At 35.6% G+C, this 18,816-nt stretch overlaps 2 protein-coding genes across 2 annotated transcripts; one reads left to right on the top strand and one right to left on the bottom strand.

Moving 5' to 3' along the window:
- The first annotated feature begins 3,639 nt into the window (after positions 1-3,639).
- On the top strand, positions 3,640-11,089 carry LOC110879899 (conserved oligomeric Golgi complex subunit 2). Its single transcript, XM_022128437.2, has 12 exons — positions 3,640-4,200; positions 4,774-4,980; positions 5,079-5,415; positions 5,519-5,680; positions 6,474-6,573; positions 6,689-6,880; positions 7,492-7,600; positions 7,678-7,881; positions 8,282-8,386; positions 8,474-8,599; positions 10,459-10,602; positions 10,771-11,089. Exons 1-12 carry the CDS (start codon positions 3,712-3,714, stop codon positions 10,882-10,884), a joined length of 2,289 nt encoding a protein of 762 aa, XP_021984129.1. The 5' UTR covers positions 3,640-3,711; the 3' UTR covers positions 10,885-11,089.
- Positions 11,090-11,563: 474 nt separating this feature from the next.
- LOC110879898 (cycloeucalenol cycloisomerase) lies at positions 11,564-16,020 on the bottom strand. The gene is made up of 8 exons (XM_022128436.2): positions 15,857-16,020; positions 15,601-15,752; positions 14,025-14,108; positions 13,791-13,832; positions 13,152-13,262; positions 12,870-13,061; positions 12,017-12,114; positions 11,564-11,939 (listed from the first exon to the last, which is right to left on the bottom strand). Exons 1-8 carry the CDS (start codon positions 15,861-15,863, stop codon positions 11,750-11,752), a joined length of 876 nt encoding a protein of 291 aa, XP_021984128.1. The 5' UTR covers positions 15,864-16,020; the 3' UTR covers positions 11,564-11,749.
- Positions 16,021-18,816: the final 2,796 nt, after the last annotated feature.

Here is an 18,816-nt window from a genome sequence, read left to right as displayed (position 1 = left end):
CATATCCATGGCACGTCATGGAATGATAGCCCAACGAAGTTAATAGATACAATATTTAGGGAACATAAGTTTCACGGTCGATAGAATAACTATACCGTGGAACGACCGTGTGCATTCAAGAAACAACCTGACACCCAAATAAGCTATAGTATCTACATATGCGCCATCATCAAGACGACATGGGTATGGTTTAAAATATAGGCACTCACAAGTACATGCTATAAACTAAAATAAGTTTTAAAACCACATAAGATTTTGTGTAACAACCCTTGAAAAGACCATAACGAATCTTAATCGAGACTCCAAACGTGTACGATGGAAACCAGCACGAAAAACGAAGGAATTCTGATTTAGGCCACTTCACGCTACACGACGGTGGAAACATTATGCAGTCGCGCGACACAACGACTCTTTGAGCACCAATGGACACATGGCACCACGTGTTATGCCTACGTGGTGACTCATGACACCTTTGTCCTAGCATAGACCTTTCACGCTACGCGAAGGTGTAACATGTGTTTGGTCGTGTGACGCGACGAGGACCAAGATCAGCTATAAGTTGGATGTGCACTGGGCATTCAAACTTGCTCAAAATTTCTTTTCTTTCTCCCTCATTATACTGCTATTACACCTAAAGTTCTAAACCTCTGCCCCATAATCAGTGTGCTAACTCGAATCACTGGTACGGTACCCTATCCGATCGATCTGAAAACAAATCAACGGATGTTTAAGTGCTGCCTGAATAAGGCTATACTTTGTCATCTCGATATGGTTTTGATCTAGTGATTATCGTTGAAGTTGAATTGAGTTAATACACTAATACATGTGCATTGTGTACTTAATTAGGAAACCAAGACTTAGACGAGAAGGCTATTACTGAAACCCTAAATCTGCAATGTGAGTCATTCTCTTTTGCTCAAGCATCCACAGATACTAGTTCTAAACTTAGTGCCACTACTGGTTCTTTACTTGAGGTCGACTCCTATTATTGTAGTCATGCTTGTGCACTCCAATATTTGACATTTACTAGAACTGATATTGCTTATGCGTCTAACATGTTTGTTTGTTCATGCACGCTCCCCGTGAACCACATTTCCAGTTTCTCAAGCGTATTTTAAGATATATTAAAGGAACAATGGGTTTTGGTCCTTCGAATGAATTGTCATGGTTACACAATCTACTTCTATAACTTCAAGTCCCAATACAACAAGCATCTATTATTATTTATTGTGATAACATCTCAACTATGTACTTATCTCATAACCCAGTACAACATCAATGCACCAAGAACAAGGAAATCAATATACATTTTGTGTGCGAAAAGTTTGCCTTGTGTTGTTCGGGTCTTACATATCCTCGCTGATTACCAATACGTTGCCATTTTTACGAAGGACCTACCACAACCATTATTTACACGATTCAGAACCAGTCTTTGCATTCGGCCGACTACTTATCTGACTACGGGAGTGTATTGGTGGATATATTTTCTGTATATTATATAACTCTTGAAAACAAAGGTCGGTGCTACAGTAGCATCAACATCTGTCATCATCTGAACGGCTATAACTAAAGGAGCACAAGGTACAACATGGGAATTCACAACAGATCTGTGATTGGTACACAACCAAGGGATCGCAAAGTACAATGGGTTGCACATGAGAAAAGCAATGCTGGAGAGAGAGTGAGACCGAGAGAAAGAGGAAGCCAACCGGTGACGATGACGGTGGCAACACTACATCCAACAGAGACCCGGTGGGATAAGAAGCGAGGAAGGAGGAGATGTAGTCAGTTGTCGTTGATGAAATCGAGATCGTCGGCGGTAGTGTGTGGTGACCGGCGACTGGAAATAGAGAGTAGAAGAATAGGGTTTGGTAGATCTTAATTCTTAAACCAACCGACAATGACGGTTCACCGACGGGGAGAGTAGGGGTCACCTCTTGTCACCGGAGAAACATCCAGCACTATTGTTGGTGGCTGGTGAGGAAAAGAACGAGTTGTGGTTAGATGAGATGAGAGGGGATTGACAAAATGTTGAAACAGAGCATAAAGAGGATTATTAACTAAAAGAATATTTTAATAGTTTAATTACATCATATACGAATTTACATTAGTTTCTTTCTCTTTCTCTGTAAGTCTTTTTTCTATATTATTTTATATGAAACAGAATTTAAGTTTAATAACTATTAATAATTTTAATGCTGGTACATCGAGGTGATATCAAATTTCATAGATCAATATCAAATTGAGACATTGGATTGTTATGAGGTTTTAGGGTATGTTTGGCAAAAGTAGCTGGTGGCTGGTAGCTGGAAGCTGGTGGCTGGAAGCTGGTAGCTAGTAGCTGTAACTTTTTAGATATATTTGGTGTTTGGTAGAGTAGCTGGAGCTTTTAATAAAATGCATAAAATTACCAAAATTGACATAACTAAAAATTTAGAAAGTTGGTGCATTAAAAAGTTTCTTATTTTGAGAGGTTAAAATAGTCATTTTTCCCTAAAAGCTTGTAGCTCCTTCTAAACGCTACTAGTAGTAGCGTTCAACCAAAAGCTTCAAGCTCCTAAACTAAAAGCTTAAAGCTCCTTCAACCAAACAAGACTTTTTATTAAGTATGAGTTTTTTCTTAAAAGCTTAAAGCTAGAAGCTCCTAAAAGCTCCATGCCAAACATACCCTTAAATGTATAAGACTTTTTATTTGATTTGATTTGTATAAACGGATTCTTGAAAATAATGTTTTTTTCAGCTTCAAATAAAAAAAAAAAGGTAAGTTCGCTTTAGATAAAAAAGGTATTGCATACGACGATTGGAGAAACAATAAACCAATGCGTATAGATACCGGTTTGGTCATATCACCACTATATTCTTTTGGTTTTCTTTTCGCTTGCTATAATGTATGCGGTATCATAACGAACTGAACCAAATCAAACAGAAATCCTGCTCTCTCCCTAGGCCAACACACAAGTATATACTTAAAAAGAAAGGTGGTGGCAAAGCTACCTACCCATTTCACCCCCAAACTTTGCTATAATGGCAAAAGTAACCCTCTAACTCTGTAAATGTCACTTTGACCCCCTCAAGTTTTTAAATTTTTGACTTTACCCAAAAACTAATTACTTTCGCTTTTATTTTTATGTACGTTTCGGTATAAATTCGAGTTCGCATACGCCTTAACATATTTTTTTGTTTAGAACAAGTCGGGTCAATTATAAGATGCTGGACTACTTTTTGACGTAAATTTTATTTGGAAACAAATCAGATTAAATATATACGTTTTTATTCGATGATATAAATTTAAGTTACTATACGTTCAACGTAAATTTAGTTTGGAAACGACTCAGGTCGATTGTAGTCTATACTTTATCACGCCACATACGATGCCACCGCATGTGTTTATTTTATATACGTTGTAAGTTGGTCTACGTTTCGACATAAATTTTGTTTGGAAACAAATTGGGTCAAATAAATTTAGTTCAAAAACTAGTCGGGGTGATTGTGGTCCATAATTTATCACGTCGCGTATGGCGCCGCCGCAACGTCTGGCGGATAAAAAAAACTAGTATTATATTGTATTTATTGTATATCTTTCTATTAGTTTAGGATATTTGATTTCCTTTGTAACTTTGTATATATACATACCTTTGGGTTTAAGGAATAAGATAATCGAAGCATTTTCTGATTAACTACAGGAACAAGGCACTGATAGTTAACTCATCAATGGCGATCCAGCAGCAACAACCACCGGCAACATCACCGCACCTATCTCCTCCGCCGCGTACCGCCACCGCGGACCTCTTCGGCGATCCAATCGACTCACATCCCTTATGGTTCAAGCAATCCTCATTCCTCAGCCCTAATTTCGACTCCGAATCCTACATCTCCGATCTACGAACCTTCGTCCCTTTCGAAACCCTAAGATCGGAGCTTCAATCACATCTCTCGTCTCTCAAGCACGAACTCGTGGAACTAATCAACAGAGATTACGCTGACTTCGTGAATCTCAGCACGAAACTTGTTGACGTTGATGCTGCTGTTTTGCGTATGCGAGCACCGTTGATTGAGATCCGTGATAAGATAGTGGCGTTTCGTGGTGCTGTTGAAGGATCGCTTGTGTCGTTGCAGGGTGGGCTTAGGCAGAGAGCCGAGGCGTCTGCTGCTAGAGAGATCTTGGAGCTTTTGATTGATACTTCTCATGTTGTGTCTAAGGTAATGTTAGGGTTTTAGTGATTTTTGACAGTTAGTGTTAGATTGAGTTGCAAATGTGTTTGGATAATTGGATCTAAGTAATGTTTAGGAGCAATATTGTTCATGAAGATTGCGGTTATGTCGATTCTTAGATCTCTTATAGACATTGCAGTTGTTCCATTAGCATTACATGTTCTCACTATTTTTTGTAATGATAGATAGTCTAGTTTACGATTTTGGTTCGAGAGGGTATCATATTGACTCATTATCTTGGGCACATTTGACACGGTTAAAAACTCTATAGATGTCAGATACTGTAGTATGTGACTTGGAGGGTCAATTTGAGCAATGGACTTATGTTGTAGTCAGATTTACTATCTTTAAAACGTTAACGATACTGTTACATCAATATAAGTTCACGAGTTCAAAAGGCATTCTTTTTTATTGTATCTAACTGAATTGCTTATTGCTGATTACCTCGATTGATTAGAATATTGGTGCCTGTAGATTGCAGCAAAGGTTATGTAAAATTACTTGTATGAAATGTACCAATCAAGTTTAGGGGTTTATGCAGTTCTGCTGTTGTGATTGCAGGTTGAGAAACTGATAAAGGAGCTGCATAATGTGCCCGTTGATGGCTCAAATGGAGATCTACACACTGCAGAAAAGGGTCATTTAAGTAATGGTGTCTCTATACAACATGCTGAAATTGGAGCAAATCTTAGAGAAACTCAAAGCATGCTTTTAGAAAGAATTGCTAGTGAAATGAACAGGCTAAAGTTCTACTTTGCTCATGCGAAGGTCTTTTCACTGCATCCCTTTTATATTAGTAAACATATTATATATTTTTCTTTTTTTTTATTAACTTACACATTTTTTCTCTGTTAATGGCAGTACAGAACCTGCCTTTTATTGAAAACATGGAAAAAAGGATACAAAATGCCAGCTCATTATTGGATACAAGTTTAGGACACTGTTTTATCGATGGATTAGTACACAAGGATGAAAATGCAGTATACAATTGCTTACGTGCTTATGCTGCTGTGGATAACACACGAAATGCAGAAGAAATATTTCGGTCAACAATTGTGGCTCCATTAGTTCAGAAAGTGATTCCATACACTTCCTCTGGAGTTGTTGGTGGGCTCACCGGGGACGATCTTGAAGAAGACTATAAACAAATTAAACAGCTTATTGCAGAAAACTGTATATTTTTGTTGGAGATTTCTTCTACAGGTATGGTTATTTTAACAATCGGTAATCTTTTTGCTTTTCTATCGTTATCCACAAATCAAGGAATATATCAATGGTTATATATTTGTTTCTCAACATTTTGCAGAAAATTCTGGTTTGCATGTATTTAGCTTCCTTGCTAATTCAATACTTAAGGAGGTTCTTTACGCAATCCAACAGGGAAAGCCAGGGGCCTTTTCGCCCGGAAGACCTACCGAATTCTTGAAAAATTATAAAGCAAGTCTAGGTTTTCTTGCTGATTTAGAAGGTAGTAAAATAAAATCCAGTTTCTTGTATCTCCATTTCTTTTTCAGATAGAGTGGCAAAACAGGCGGGTCGGGCAGTTGGGTAACTTTGGAATGGGATGGCAATGGGTTGGGTTCGGGCCGGGTAGTGGTAATCCCATACCATACCCATACCTGGCCCAATACCCGTTGGGTATTTGTCGGGTATCGGGTATACCCGTTAATTTATCAAAGCATACCGATTGGGATTTCCAAATACATTTTTTTGTATAGTTTTTATTTATATGGCAACTATTATAAATTATAATATAAATTACATACGTATAAGTTTTATCATAAATAAATAATAACATTATTAACTTTTATATACTTCCAAAAGGATTTTTTTTCAGATATCGAACCTACTCAAACAAGTCACTAATAGATAAGGGTTAAGGGAAAATAAAAATATAAATAATAAAAATTCTGGTTTATGATTTGGTATATTGTTCGGGTAAACGGGTATCTGGTTTATAGTAATCGGGTTGGGTATCACCTAATCCCATACCCGTGAAATTATTTAAACTAATCCCATACCGGTGAAATTATTTAAAACTAATCCCATACCCGGTCCATACCCGTCAGGCTCGCGTTTTTTTGCCATTTCTCGGTTGATACTTGATATGACACACTTATATTATGTTAATTATGTTCAAATTTTTGTAATATAGTAATACAAGCAGTTTTATTCATTATATATACGTGTGACCTGTTAAAGACAAAACGTATTCTAAATCGAACCATTCGTAAGCTAACTTTTTATAATCTTCTTGCAAGGATATTGTCCTTCCAGATCTGCTGTCAGCAGCTTTCGAGCCGAGGCTGTATATGTAGATTTCATGAAACAATGGAACATTGGGGTGTATTTCTCATTAAGGTATTGATGATTCTCATCATGGAACAATCCATAAAGTCTAAACCACTATTAGAATCTAACATAAAGCAAGTAATAAAAAGAAATCAAGAATAATTTGAGTGTATACTGTTTGCAGGTTTCAAGAAATTGCTGGTTCTTTAGATTCTGCACTTGTAGGTTCTAGTTTGACCCCAATTCAGAGATCAGGATTGACATTAAAGCAAAGTGTTACTCTTTTGGAATGCCTCAGATCCTGCTGGAAAGAAGACGTTCTTGTTATATCTATTTCTGACAAATTTCTTCGGTTAACATTGCAACTCATATCTAGGTTTGTTGGCATCTAACAATCAAGTTTAAAAAAATATTAAAATGCCATTTTCGTCCTTGAGGTTTGGCCAGTTTTGCAACTTTCGTTCAAAGGTTTGCTTTTTTTTGCATCTGGATCCAAAAGGTTTGAAATCTTGCCATTTTCATCCGGCTCGCTAACTCCATCCAATTTTTCTCCGTTAAGTCAGGGGTATTTCCGTCTTATTTTTTCCGTTAAGTCAGGGGTGTTTACGTCTTATTTTTTTCCATTAAGTCAGGGGTATTTACGTCTTTTTTGTTAACTTAAAGGGCAATTTGGTCTTTTTTCGGGGTATTCGGTCTTTTTACGTAAAGTAAAAAAAGACCAAATTGCCCTTTAAGTTAACAAAAAAGACAGAAATACCCCTGACTTAACAGAGAAAAATGGATGGAGTTAACGAGCCGGATGAAAATAGCAAGATTTCAAACTTTTTGGACCCAGATGCGAAAAAACAAACCTTTGGACGAAAGTTGCAAAACTGGCCAAACCTCAGTGACGAAACTGGCATTTTACTCAAAATAAAATAAAAAACTCAGAGAATGCTTTTAAACTAATATCTCTAACATTTGGACATTTATCAACTGGATCTGTAGATATGCAAATTGGTTGTCAGCTGGACTATCTGCTCGTAGAACCCGTAATTCCGGCTCTAATTCTCCATATGAATGGGCACTTGCTGCTTCTCATGAGGATCTTGTTTATGTACGTTTCACCTTATTTCATAAGTTTTGGGGTCTGTAAGAATATTAATCTGATAGTAGTTTTGTCTTATGTTGCAGATAATTAACGATTTAGATAATCTAGCTGCGGAGGTTTGCGGCAACTATATTGGACATGTGTTTGACGCTATTAAAACATCTACTACAGAAGACGTACTTGATCTTGTTAAAAACAGCATTTCACAAGGTGGCAAATCTCTTAAAGACCTTGTCCCTTCTGTGATTGATTCCATCATTGACACTCTAGTTGATAAGTCTAATGAGGTATATTGTAAGTTGTAACAGCAGTTCTTTATAAATTGAGTTAATTACTGTTTTCGTCCCTGTGGTTTGTCAAAAATCACTATTTCAGTCCATTAGTTTAAAAATTGCGATTTCAGTCTCTGTGGTTTCACTTTCATTACCCATTTCAGTCCACCTCGTAACCATTTCAGTCCCTTTACTAACAGAATAAAGGGATTGAAATGGTTACGAAATTGAAACCACAGGGACTGAAATGTTTACGAAAGTGAAACCACAGGGACTGAAATCACAATTTTTAAACTAATGGACTGAAATAGTGATTTTTGACAAACCACAGGGACGAAAACAGTAATTAACTCTTATAAGTTTTATTAAATTTTTTCCATTGTTGATAATAAACATATTTGGTACCTAATTATAGGAATTAAAACAACTGCATGGAATAGTTGCTGCTTACAGAATGACTAAAAAGCCGCCTCCTGTAAGGCATTCCCATTATGTGTCAGGCGTTTTGCGACCCTTGAAGGTATTCGTTAGTGTAGGGAAAAACAGGTTATGCTAAGTGACTTTTAGTAATAGTTATTTAACAATTTCTGGACTTATACACACACAGGTTTTTCTGGATGGTGAACGGGCCACCACATATCTGACAGAAGATGTTAAAGGTAAACTCGTGCAAGGTGCTGCATTCAAGATTACTGGTCGGTATCATGAGATGGCTGCTGATATCGTTAACACGGTAAATATCATGAAATAGCATAAACATGTATATGAACTCTTTAGGAAGTGTTTGATATGCAGGAATGAAAGAATTTGGTTTTCATTAAAAACTAGAATTTTGACCTGTGCCACGCGTTGCGGCTGTAAGTCACGTTTGTGACTTTGTTACTCGTGTAACGAACACGACAGTAACATCATTAGACATAGATAAAAAGAGTATGTCTCGGACATTGCGGTGTAAAGTTGTAAAAGTAATTTAGACAGTGGTGTAAAGTCGTAAAAGAAAATTTAGACACTAACGTGGTCGTGCATAGATAAAAAATCTAACTTATAAATATAATAAAGGATTCCACGAAATGCCATGTGGCATTTTCTCCGTAGGTCTTTTGTTATTAATTATTATTATTATTAATATAATATAATAAAATAAAGGATATTGATCTAATAATTCTGATATTATTAATTATATAAAATAAGTATATTGATCTAATTCACATTGGTCTAATCTAATTTATTATTATTTTATTATATATCTATATAATATAAATATAAACTATTGTTGAATATAGCTATAGAAGTTGGAGAATTAACGTATATACACTTTTGAATTTAAATTAATTTTATATAGTTAGTAAGTTCTGTTTAACTTATGGTTGTAATTTAATTTACGATCAATCATATATATAAGTTATTTCTCATTATTGTAGAAGATATTTACATAGCTCTTTGAGTTTACATTTTATCGGTGGGATAAACTAATGGGATGAGTTTTGTTTTTTAGTTATTAACAATAACAAATATATAATTTAAAGTTATAAATAGTGGAATCCCTCGCACAATGCGGTAGGAATTCAGCTTTGATCGGTATCAGTTTGATTTGTTATGATATCGTCACTTGGTATGAGATCTTGTGGTAACTTAAAAAAATAAATTTTACTATTCCTTGCACAAAAAATAAAACATAATATCAACGTGAAACCCATTAATGAAATATGTGCTCTAGCTAATATTAGGATTTAGGTGTACTAGCAGATTTATCAGGTGTAGCTTTCCATTTCAAATTATTCATGATTCAAGTTGTCTAAATTGTAAGTTTTAACTTATGTATATATTGATAAATAGCCGGTGGCGGACCCATAAATTATTTGCTGGGGGTGCGGATGAGGCGTTCAACCATTTTTTCAAGGGGTGCGGCTGGGTTTTTTGCCTAAAATATACACTAAATCTTTTTTTTTTCAAGGGTGCGGCCGCCCACCAACGACTGTGGGTAGGCCCGCCACTGTAAATAGCAATAACTATGTATGATATATTAGCATCTTAAATTGTGTAAATTTATTTTTTTTTCTTCAAATTTCAAAGAAATTGACATTTTTATAATTATGGGTGGTCTTAAGCAATTTTTTATGGTATTTGTCATTATTTACTTATGTGAGATATTTTCATTATTCAACTCGTGTAACACACAGGGTCCATAACCTAGTGTATAATAATGTGTCGCACGTTGTGGTGTAAAGTCGTAAAAGTAAACAAAAGGAGGTGTCAAGTTATTAAGTAGAACAAGTTAGGTTCAAAGTTGTCAATTACCAAAAGTTAGTAGTAAATGTGTAACGTACTTATAGATGACGGTTAATAGTGTTCCATGTCAAAAGTTTGAGGGTTAATAATGTTGTCGAAAGTTTGAGGGGTGATATGTAAAAATGTTGTCAAAAGTTGAGGGTTAAAAGAGAGATTATCAAAAGTTGCGGGTTAATGAGTGAATGTGTCAAAAGTTAAGGGTTAAAAGAGAAAGGTCCACCGACCTACCTTTCTCTTTAAGATACAGTAAATAGATCATAGTTCTCAGTGATATTAATAAGGAATACTTATTTTGTCATCCAGGCAAGAAAAACAGAGACTTCACTTCAGAGAATACGTTTAGGTGCTCAAAGGCGAGCTGGTGCCAGCTCAGACGTATCAGACGTCTCGGACCATAACGTTTCTGACACAGAGAAAATATGCATGCAGTTATTTCTAGACATTCAGGTATACATACTTATATTTCATCTGTCTTCTAAGGGGTGTTTGGAACTTATTGAAACTGATCATTGCTATGCTACTTGTAGTCATAATAATAAGAGTTAGCTTTACTGTTTGAATACACTTATTCTGCTTCTTGTTATCTGATTAAATATTTAATCTATTAACGTTCAGGAATACGGGCGTAACCTTGCGACGCTAGAGGTTGAAGCAGCCAAAATTCCAGCATATTGTTCATTGTGGCAGTTGGTTGCACCTCAAAATAGACAAGCGGAAATAAGCTTCTAGTTTTTTTTTTTTTTTTTTTGAGATTTCGTTATTACACAAAAATACATTTCTGGTGCGGCTACTTATGTTTTACATTTCCTGTAAGATTGTTTTGCTGGCGGTCCTGTTACAATATATAGTTTTGTTTGGTCATTCTTACTAATAATTGTATCGAAGACAGTTTTGTAATTAGTGTGATGATTTATCTTTATATGCTTTGAACCCACCCGCATCATTTTTTTCAATGTATTGCTTAGTAACTCTTACGTTACTTTAGGTCACAAGTAGGGGTCTTGAGCTCGGCTCACTGGTAGTTTCTCAAGCTTGAGCTTGGCTCGTTTGTTATCTATCAATCAATACATAATAACAAACTTGTTTAGGCTCACGGGCTCGATAAGCGTTTGGACTTGGCTCGTAAACAAGTTTAAATAAGTTCAGCACGGCTCGTTTATTAGACAACTTTAAATAAGGGGTAGATGTCATTAAATATTAATAATAACTAATATTACACCAAAGCTTGATAAGACTTGATGAGCCTGGCGAGCTTCACATGCCAGGCTCAATAAATAAACAAACTTTAATTTGGGCTCAAGTTTGGCTCTGACTCGATAAAGCTTGACTCATTTCAAGCTTTTTCTCGAACCAATCTCGAGTAGCTTGCGAGCCGCTCGGCTCGTTCGCACCCATAGTCACAAGAAAAGACACTCCTAAAAGTAACATTGGCATTCCACCCTAAAACCCATACATGATGCAATGAGATAATACATGATACATTTGCGCAACTGTATGCACCAAACCTTAAGTTTAAATTAATGACTGAAACAACAAATAAAATCACATCTGGATGCTATTACAACGCTTCCAAACTTTGATGAAAAAATCTAAATTAGAGTTCGGTGTGGCCCGGGAACCAAGGGAGACCAGGTTGAGCACACTGTTTGGTGTCGGGAATAGGAACGATGGGGCCCAAGAAAAGGCGCCATAGATCCAGTATTATGGTAACCAGCATGGCAGCCCCTAAAGCATCAACAGCCACTCTTGGTAGGTCCCATAAATCTTCTGCCTTCTCATCAATCCTACAAACATGAATTGCACCGCTCAGCAACTCACACGTGTCACTTTCATAGGACTTGACAAAGAAGCAGTTTCTTACCTTAGAAACATAGGGAAGCTTACAAGAAAGTAGATGGCATAAAACAAAGAACCAACTTTATACATTAATGTTCTGTCCACAAACGAATAGTAAGGAAACTGCACATTTTAAAACACAAATCTTTAAGTAACATCCTTATTCAATAAATAACAAGAATATATACAAGCTGCAAACAATTGACTTGACAGTTAAAAACACCATATTGATTATCTGTAAAGTATCTAAAATATCTTCATGCTGTTATGTGATGATTGTTGGTAGGCACACATGTAACATTTAGGGCTGCAAACGAACCGAACGAACACGAACAAAACCTTGTACTTGTTCGTTTGTTAAGGAAATATATGTGTTCACGAATTGTTGATGAACACTACCGAACGGGAATTTATGTTTGTGTTTGTTTGTTAATTTTAGGCAACGAACACAAACGGACGTTCATGAACACAAATGGAAACAAACGAACACACACTTACCGAATGTTGTGTTCATGAATAGAATATATAATACACTCATACTTATTAAATATTTTATTTATCAGAATTTTGAAATATTGAAATATAATAAAAAACTAAAAACACAAATGAACTATCAAACATAAACGAACACGTTACTGAACGTTCAGGAACATAAATGAACGAACACGACCCTCTGTTTATGTTTGTCCATTTAACTAAACGAACGAACTTTCTTGTTTGTGTTCGTTCGTTTAATAAACGAACGAACACAAACGAACTTCCCGCCGAACGGTTCATGAACAACGTTCGGTTAGTTTGCAGCCCTAGTAACATTCATAACAAACGGCATATTTAATTAGGGGATACTTCAAAAGAAAAATGAAAAAAAAGCCACATACGTTTGAAATAGCCACGGTTTCCAGGTAAGCAATAAAGTAGGAAAGAGCTAGAATCCATGCGGATTTAATAATCCACTGTGTTTTCACCGGCAAATGAGCAACAGAATGTTGTAGCCTACGAAGTGTTAAATTTGATGTCACATGGTAAAACAAGAAGCAAACAATTGTCAACAAAAAAGTCGTGTGGGGTACCTGTAAAGATATATATTAAAATCAGAACTTTAATTTTCTTAAATTTTACAAATCATACAGAAAACAGGAAAATGTTGAATTACGGCTTACGTCGTTCATCTTCCATGACGGGAAGGTGTAGGAAGCACCAAGCACTGTGAAAAAATAATGGGTCCAAAAGTAATTTCCAACGTAACCAAAGATAATTATCCATAAACTTGCCTGCATTACGAATCATACCAACGTATTATGAATCTAATAGTGACAAGTTCAACTGCAATAAAAATGAAAAATTAAATGAGTAAATTACAAAAATCGTCCTTTATGTATGTCACTTATTGCAAACTGTGTCCTTTGTCTTCAATAATTACAGAAAACGTACTCGATGTTTGCAAACTCTTGAAAGTTATGTCCTTTAGCCCTAACTCAGTTAATTTTTGTGGTTAAGTCTGAGCAAATGGACCCCACATGAGGGTATTTTCGCGATTAAATCTGACCAAATGGACCCCACATGAGAGTAAAATGACCAAAATACCCTCATGTGGGGTTCATTTGGTCAGATTTAACCACAAAAAATTAACTGAGTTAGGGCTAAAGGACATAATTTGCAAGAGTTTGCAAACATCAAGTACGTTTTCTGTAATTATTGAAGACAAAGGACACGGTTTGCAATAAGTGAAATACATAAAGGGCGATTTTTGTAATTTACTCAAATTAAATAGATTTTGAATCGGCAAAAGATGTACTTGCCTTCACCCAATATCGATCCTTCCAGTCAAGGCTACGATCAGCCTGGATAAATTACATGATGTAAACGAAAAAATATAAACAAACCTTTAATATTATAATAAAATTTTGATCCAGTTTTCAAGAGAAGAAGTGAAGGATAAGTAACAATTAGGCAGTTATATACACATAAATTTTAAAGCATAATATCCAATCTTTGCAATGAATCCTTAAATAAAAAAAGCATATAATTTTCACCTTTCCAACCACAAATATTGGTATAAGAAGAGCAGGAAGCACAGAAACAAGTCCTAGAAGCAAGTACTCCAACTCCTTGAAATCCTGTTGATAAAAATCACAACCGTTCAAACGAACAAGTATATAAACACAAATACAATCATCATCTTGTGATAATTATCAATTGAAGCAGTAAACTCCACATAAAAGGACATGAATATGATTTTTTTTTACTTGTCCATGTGTATCCTAAAATAACAGGTACTACATTTGAGTTTAGAAGGTCAAATGAGTTATCAATCAAGGTCAAAACTGACAGCTATTTATTAGACTATGAGCCCACGGGCTTAGTTAGGTTTCTAGGGTTACTCGTAATCCCTATATTGTAACCTACTCATTTAATAATGATCATTTAGTCTTTCATAATCTTACATGGTATCAGAGCCAACCTAGGCTCTATACCGTTTCCGCCGCGCCACACACAAATAACCAAACCCTAGCCGTCACCACTTGAGAAAAACCCTAGACAGGGCGGTGTGCCGTCACTGTCGCCGCCGCCCTGTCTAGCCACTGTTCATTTTCCGTTTCCAGTTCTTTTTTTTTCCCAGTTTCATGTTCAAATAAAGCTTCGTTTTCGGTTGTAAGATTGTAAAATACTGAATGATTTTATTGAATGGTTGAGTTACAATATATAGGGATTATGAGTAACCCTAGAAACCTAACTAAGCCCGTGGGCTCATAGTCTAATACTATTAACCTTTTCAATAACACTTATAATGACCACAACAAACTTCTATAGGTAATCCAAAGTGAAAGAAGCTGGTAAAAACTAGCAGTTATGACACTGAAAACTACCAATAGGTAGCTCCTCTTATGTTCATGAATTTCACATTTAGCCTAATAGGTAATCCAAAGTGAAAGGCCTTGTTCGTGTTTGTTTGTTTGTTTGTTAAGGATGGAATGTGTTCACGAACGGTTCATAAACACTTGAACGAAATTTTAAGTTTGTGTTTGTTCATTAAGGAAAGGAACGTATTCACGAACACAAATAAAATCGGCGAAGACGGCAGTGGCTATAGGTGGATGGTGAGAGGGAGCGGCACTAGACCTTGAAGCCCTAATCGTTGAACGAAGCTAAATAGTATTTGTCGATGTGAATAATGAGAAGGAAAACGGAACGGTGCATAAACAAGGTGGAGATATGGTTTTTTTATTTTATCTGTTCGAGTAATGAGATAAAAATAAAAATTAAAGAATATAAAAAGTTTAAAATAAGTAAATGCTAAAAAAATCTTTAACGAACAACGTAAACAAACCAACATGAACGAATGCTCATGAATAGTTTACCGAACGTTCACGACCGCAATTGAATGAATCGAACGAAATTTCTTGTTCGTGTTCGTTCATTAACTAACGAACAAACATAAACGAACTTCCTGCAGAACGGTTCATGAACTGTTCACTGAACATTCGGTTCGTTTACAGCCCTATCTAAACCTTTTCATAAAATCAAGTAATTCACTTGAAAATAATAATAATAATAACATCTCCGATTGAGGAACAGAAATACATATAGAGGAAAATCATAAAAGAGTACCTCGTAGAGCTTGTAAGGGACGACAATACCGAGACAAAGAGTGAGCCAAAAGGGTGTGTAGAAAAGGAAGAACAGTTCACCCCATCGCTTGCTAGGGTTTGATGCTAGCCATAAACTCGATTTGCATTCACCTGCTTTTACTTTTTCACTTGCTGTACCACCAATTTTCATCCAACAACATTCATTAACATCTGAAAATGTATTTAAAAACCCTAATTTTGGAAGACTGAATTGAATTGAATTGAATTGAGGTTACCTCCCATGGTTACAGTCAGATCGAAAGCTTTGTTTTCTTCTCCACTCAGTCACTGATGCAGTCGGACACTTGATTTGTTGATAGTCACTTCACTATGCACTTTCTCCATATTTAGTGCCTCACTAATTTGTTTTTGCATCTTTTGACCACATATAAACTAAAGTTAACATATTCCATCTTATATATATTAGGTTTAATTTAAACTAAGTGGTGATGCTCATGCTTTGCGGTGGGTTCGTTACGTAGATGAATTCGGTCAGTATTTGCTCGGTAGATTATGGTATAACTAGGATAATGACTCTTGCAATGAGTTTGGTTTTCTATAAAAAAAAGTGGGGTCGGTTATTAGAGCAACCAACCACCACAAATAAGATATAACTTGATATAACCAGGGGCGGACCCAAGGTCAGCCCAGGGTGGGCGGGCGCACCCCCGGGGAAAAAAATATTTAGTGCTAAGTTCCGTCGAAAATCCCGCCCGCACCCCTTGGAATTTTTCGTCCGCACCCCTTGAATTTTTCGACCGCACTCCTTGGAATTTTTCGACCGCACCCCTTGAAATGTTTCATCCGCACCCCTTAGGTAAAAAGTGTCATCAATTTATATTTTAATTTTTTTAGTAAACTTTATTTAAAAAAATAATACTACCTAAATTATATAACTTTTAATACTTAACTAACTAAACCCAAATACTCATACCTTTACCAACCTATAATTCATAACTAGCTAGCCCACTAAGTCTTAGCCCATTAACCAAACCTAACAATATTTCAAACTATAATAAAATAATTAAAGCCCAAAAGCTTTAGAAATTCTCTCTCTCTCTCTCTCTCTCTCTCTCTCTCTCTCTCTCTCTCTTTCGTCCTGCCAACGAATAACATCACCCAGCGACAACAGTCCAGCAGCCGGCGACCACCGTAATTAGCCACCATACCACCGTCGTTCGACACCAAATCTAACCAGAATCCGAACATGGGTAAGTTTCTTTGTTATTTTGATGATTTTGGTTGATATTATAGGAGAAAAAAGGGTAATAAAGTTGTTAAATAGGTTTGAAATTTTGTGTGTTTTGACGTTGTTTATTGTTGTTTAGATGATTTTTAGGGTGATTATGTTGCTTGTATAATTTTAGGGTGATTACAACTTACGTTATGATTTCTAGGGCTTCAATAGTTGAAAATTAAATAGAGAAAGAATTGCTTAAGAAATTAGCTTTAGATGATGTTTTGAATAGATTTCAAAAAATGAAAACCCGCAGGGCGTCGACGTTTTTTATTATTATACAAATTTAGTTTGATGTTCGTTTGTTTTACATGACCCGACCCGACCCGACCCGATACGAACCGATTTTTTTACTTATATATCTAGGGGTCTAAAATTTTTAAAAATGTTCCGCACCCCCATAGAAAAATTCCTGGGTCCGCCACTGGATATAACAATTAAAAAACCGAAACGGAAGAGGGAAACTAGAAAGGAAAAGAACCGGTACGGAAAATGAAAAAGGAAAAGGAAAAGAATGTGAGGAGGGATACCGGCCACCGACATTAAGATAATATGTAATGATTCATGATATTGACAAGTGTTCGTTAAATTAGATCACATAGAGTGCATGAGACGTGATAAATCAAAAGTTATTGTGTGATAATATTTAATTTGTAACTATAGCTAAATAGCGTTCAGAATAATATTTTTATGAGGCTTTGTGTGATAATATTAAATTTGTAACTATAGCTAAATAATGTCTGGAATAATCTTTTTATGAGACTTCAGCGAGTTAAGAATTTAAGAGAAATTACTTTTCTCGACTTAAATCTTACTAGAAAACCATTTTATGTGTACACCACTTCCTAAATAGACTTTATCAATGCTTTTATTTTCAATGATGAGATAAAAGTTGCAAAACTATAATAGAAACACAATATGAATCTTAATAGACTAAATCTATAAAGTTTATGTAAACTTCAGGGACTAGATTTGTAGTTTATTCTGGATCTTTAGATCTTGTATTATTATTGTATTATTATATTAAATAATAAAATAAAGAATTACAGTATAAAAGTTTAAAGTTATTGTTCCATTTTTATTTGTATGTTCAGTTTATTTTGTCTTCATTAAGGAACAATTTAAGTATGCAATAATCAAGATGTAATCAGTTTTTGTTTGAACTAATATCAAATTCAAGTCTATGTTCGTTATATGCTATGAGTCAATAAAGTCACACCCTAAAATCTTATTTTCACACCTCCTATACGGCTCGTATAGAGGGAGAGAATATTGGGTCGTATAACGTTTCAAGAACTTTATGCTTTAATTGTTTACTTTGTTCTGATGTATATGAGCTAAGCTGATCAAGAGCTACTCAAGAATAGAATATTAAAAACTCAAGTTGAGTTGAGTTTGAGCCTAAAAATAAGCTTATTGAAAGAAAGTTTCATATTAAATTAGAACAGTGAGCAGTGTTCGCAACAAGTAAGAACTACAAACAGTGTAGTGTAGCGCGACAATGGGGTTATAGGGTGAAGTGGAGAGGGTAGAGGTGGAACTTGAGACTTGAGGTAGCTAATCTTCATTTTTTTTTATTGTTGTATATTTTGAAAAGATTTTCAGAAGTATTGTGTTGTTTTAACCTTAGGTTCAAATCTCCTCAACGGCTCAACAACATGCCATTTTAACCTTAGGTTCAAATCTCCTCAACAACATGCCATCATGCAAGTAAAACCAGGGTCACAACTCGACAAAGAATGTGACCAAACATTACTTGATATCATCATATAAAAAGGCATTATGAGAATATATGAACCATCAATCAGAGATCTTTAAAGCTTCGGGGATGAAGAACAAAACCGAGATCCATGAATTTTGAAAAATATTTTTTCAAACCAAGGACGACTCAGTCTTTTTAAATCAAGGACGATTGTACCTTTTTCTAAAGACCAAACGGTGTGGGGAACGGCGGGGGCA

This window comes from Helianthus annuus, chromosome 9 (genome assembly GCF_002127325.2).
Source record: "Helianthus annuus cultivar XRQ/B chromosome 9, HanXRQr2.0-SUNRISE, whole genome shotgun sequence".
NCBI classification, from domain to species: Eukaryota; Viridiplantae; Streptophyta; class Magnoliopsida; order Asterales; family Asteraceae; genus Helianthus; species Helianthus annuus.
This window is presented reverse-complemented; position numbering and strand designations above follow the sequence as displayed.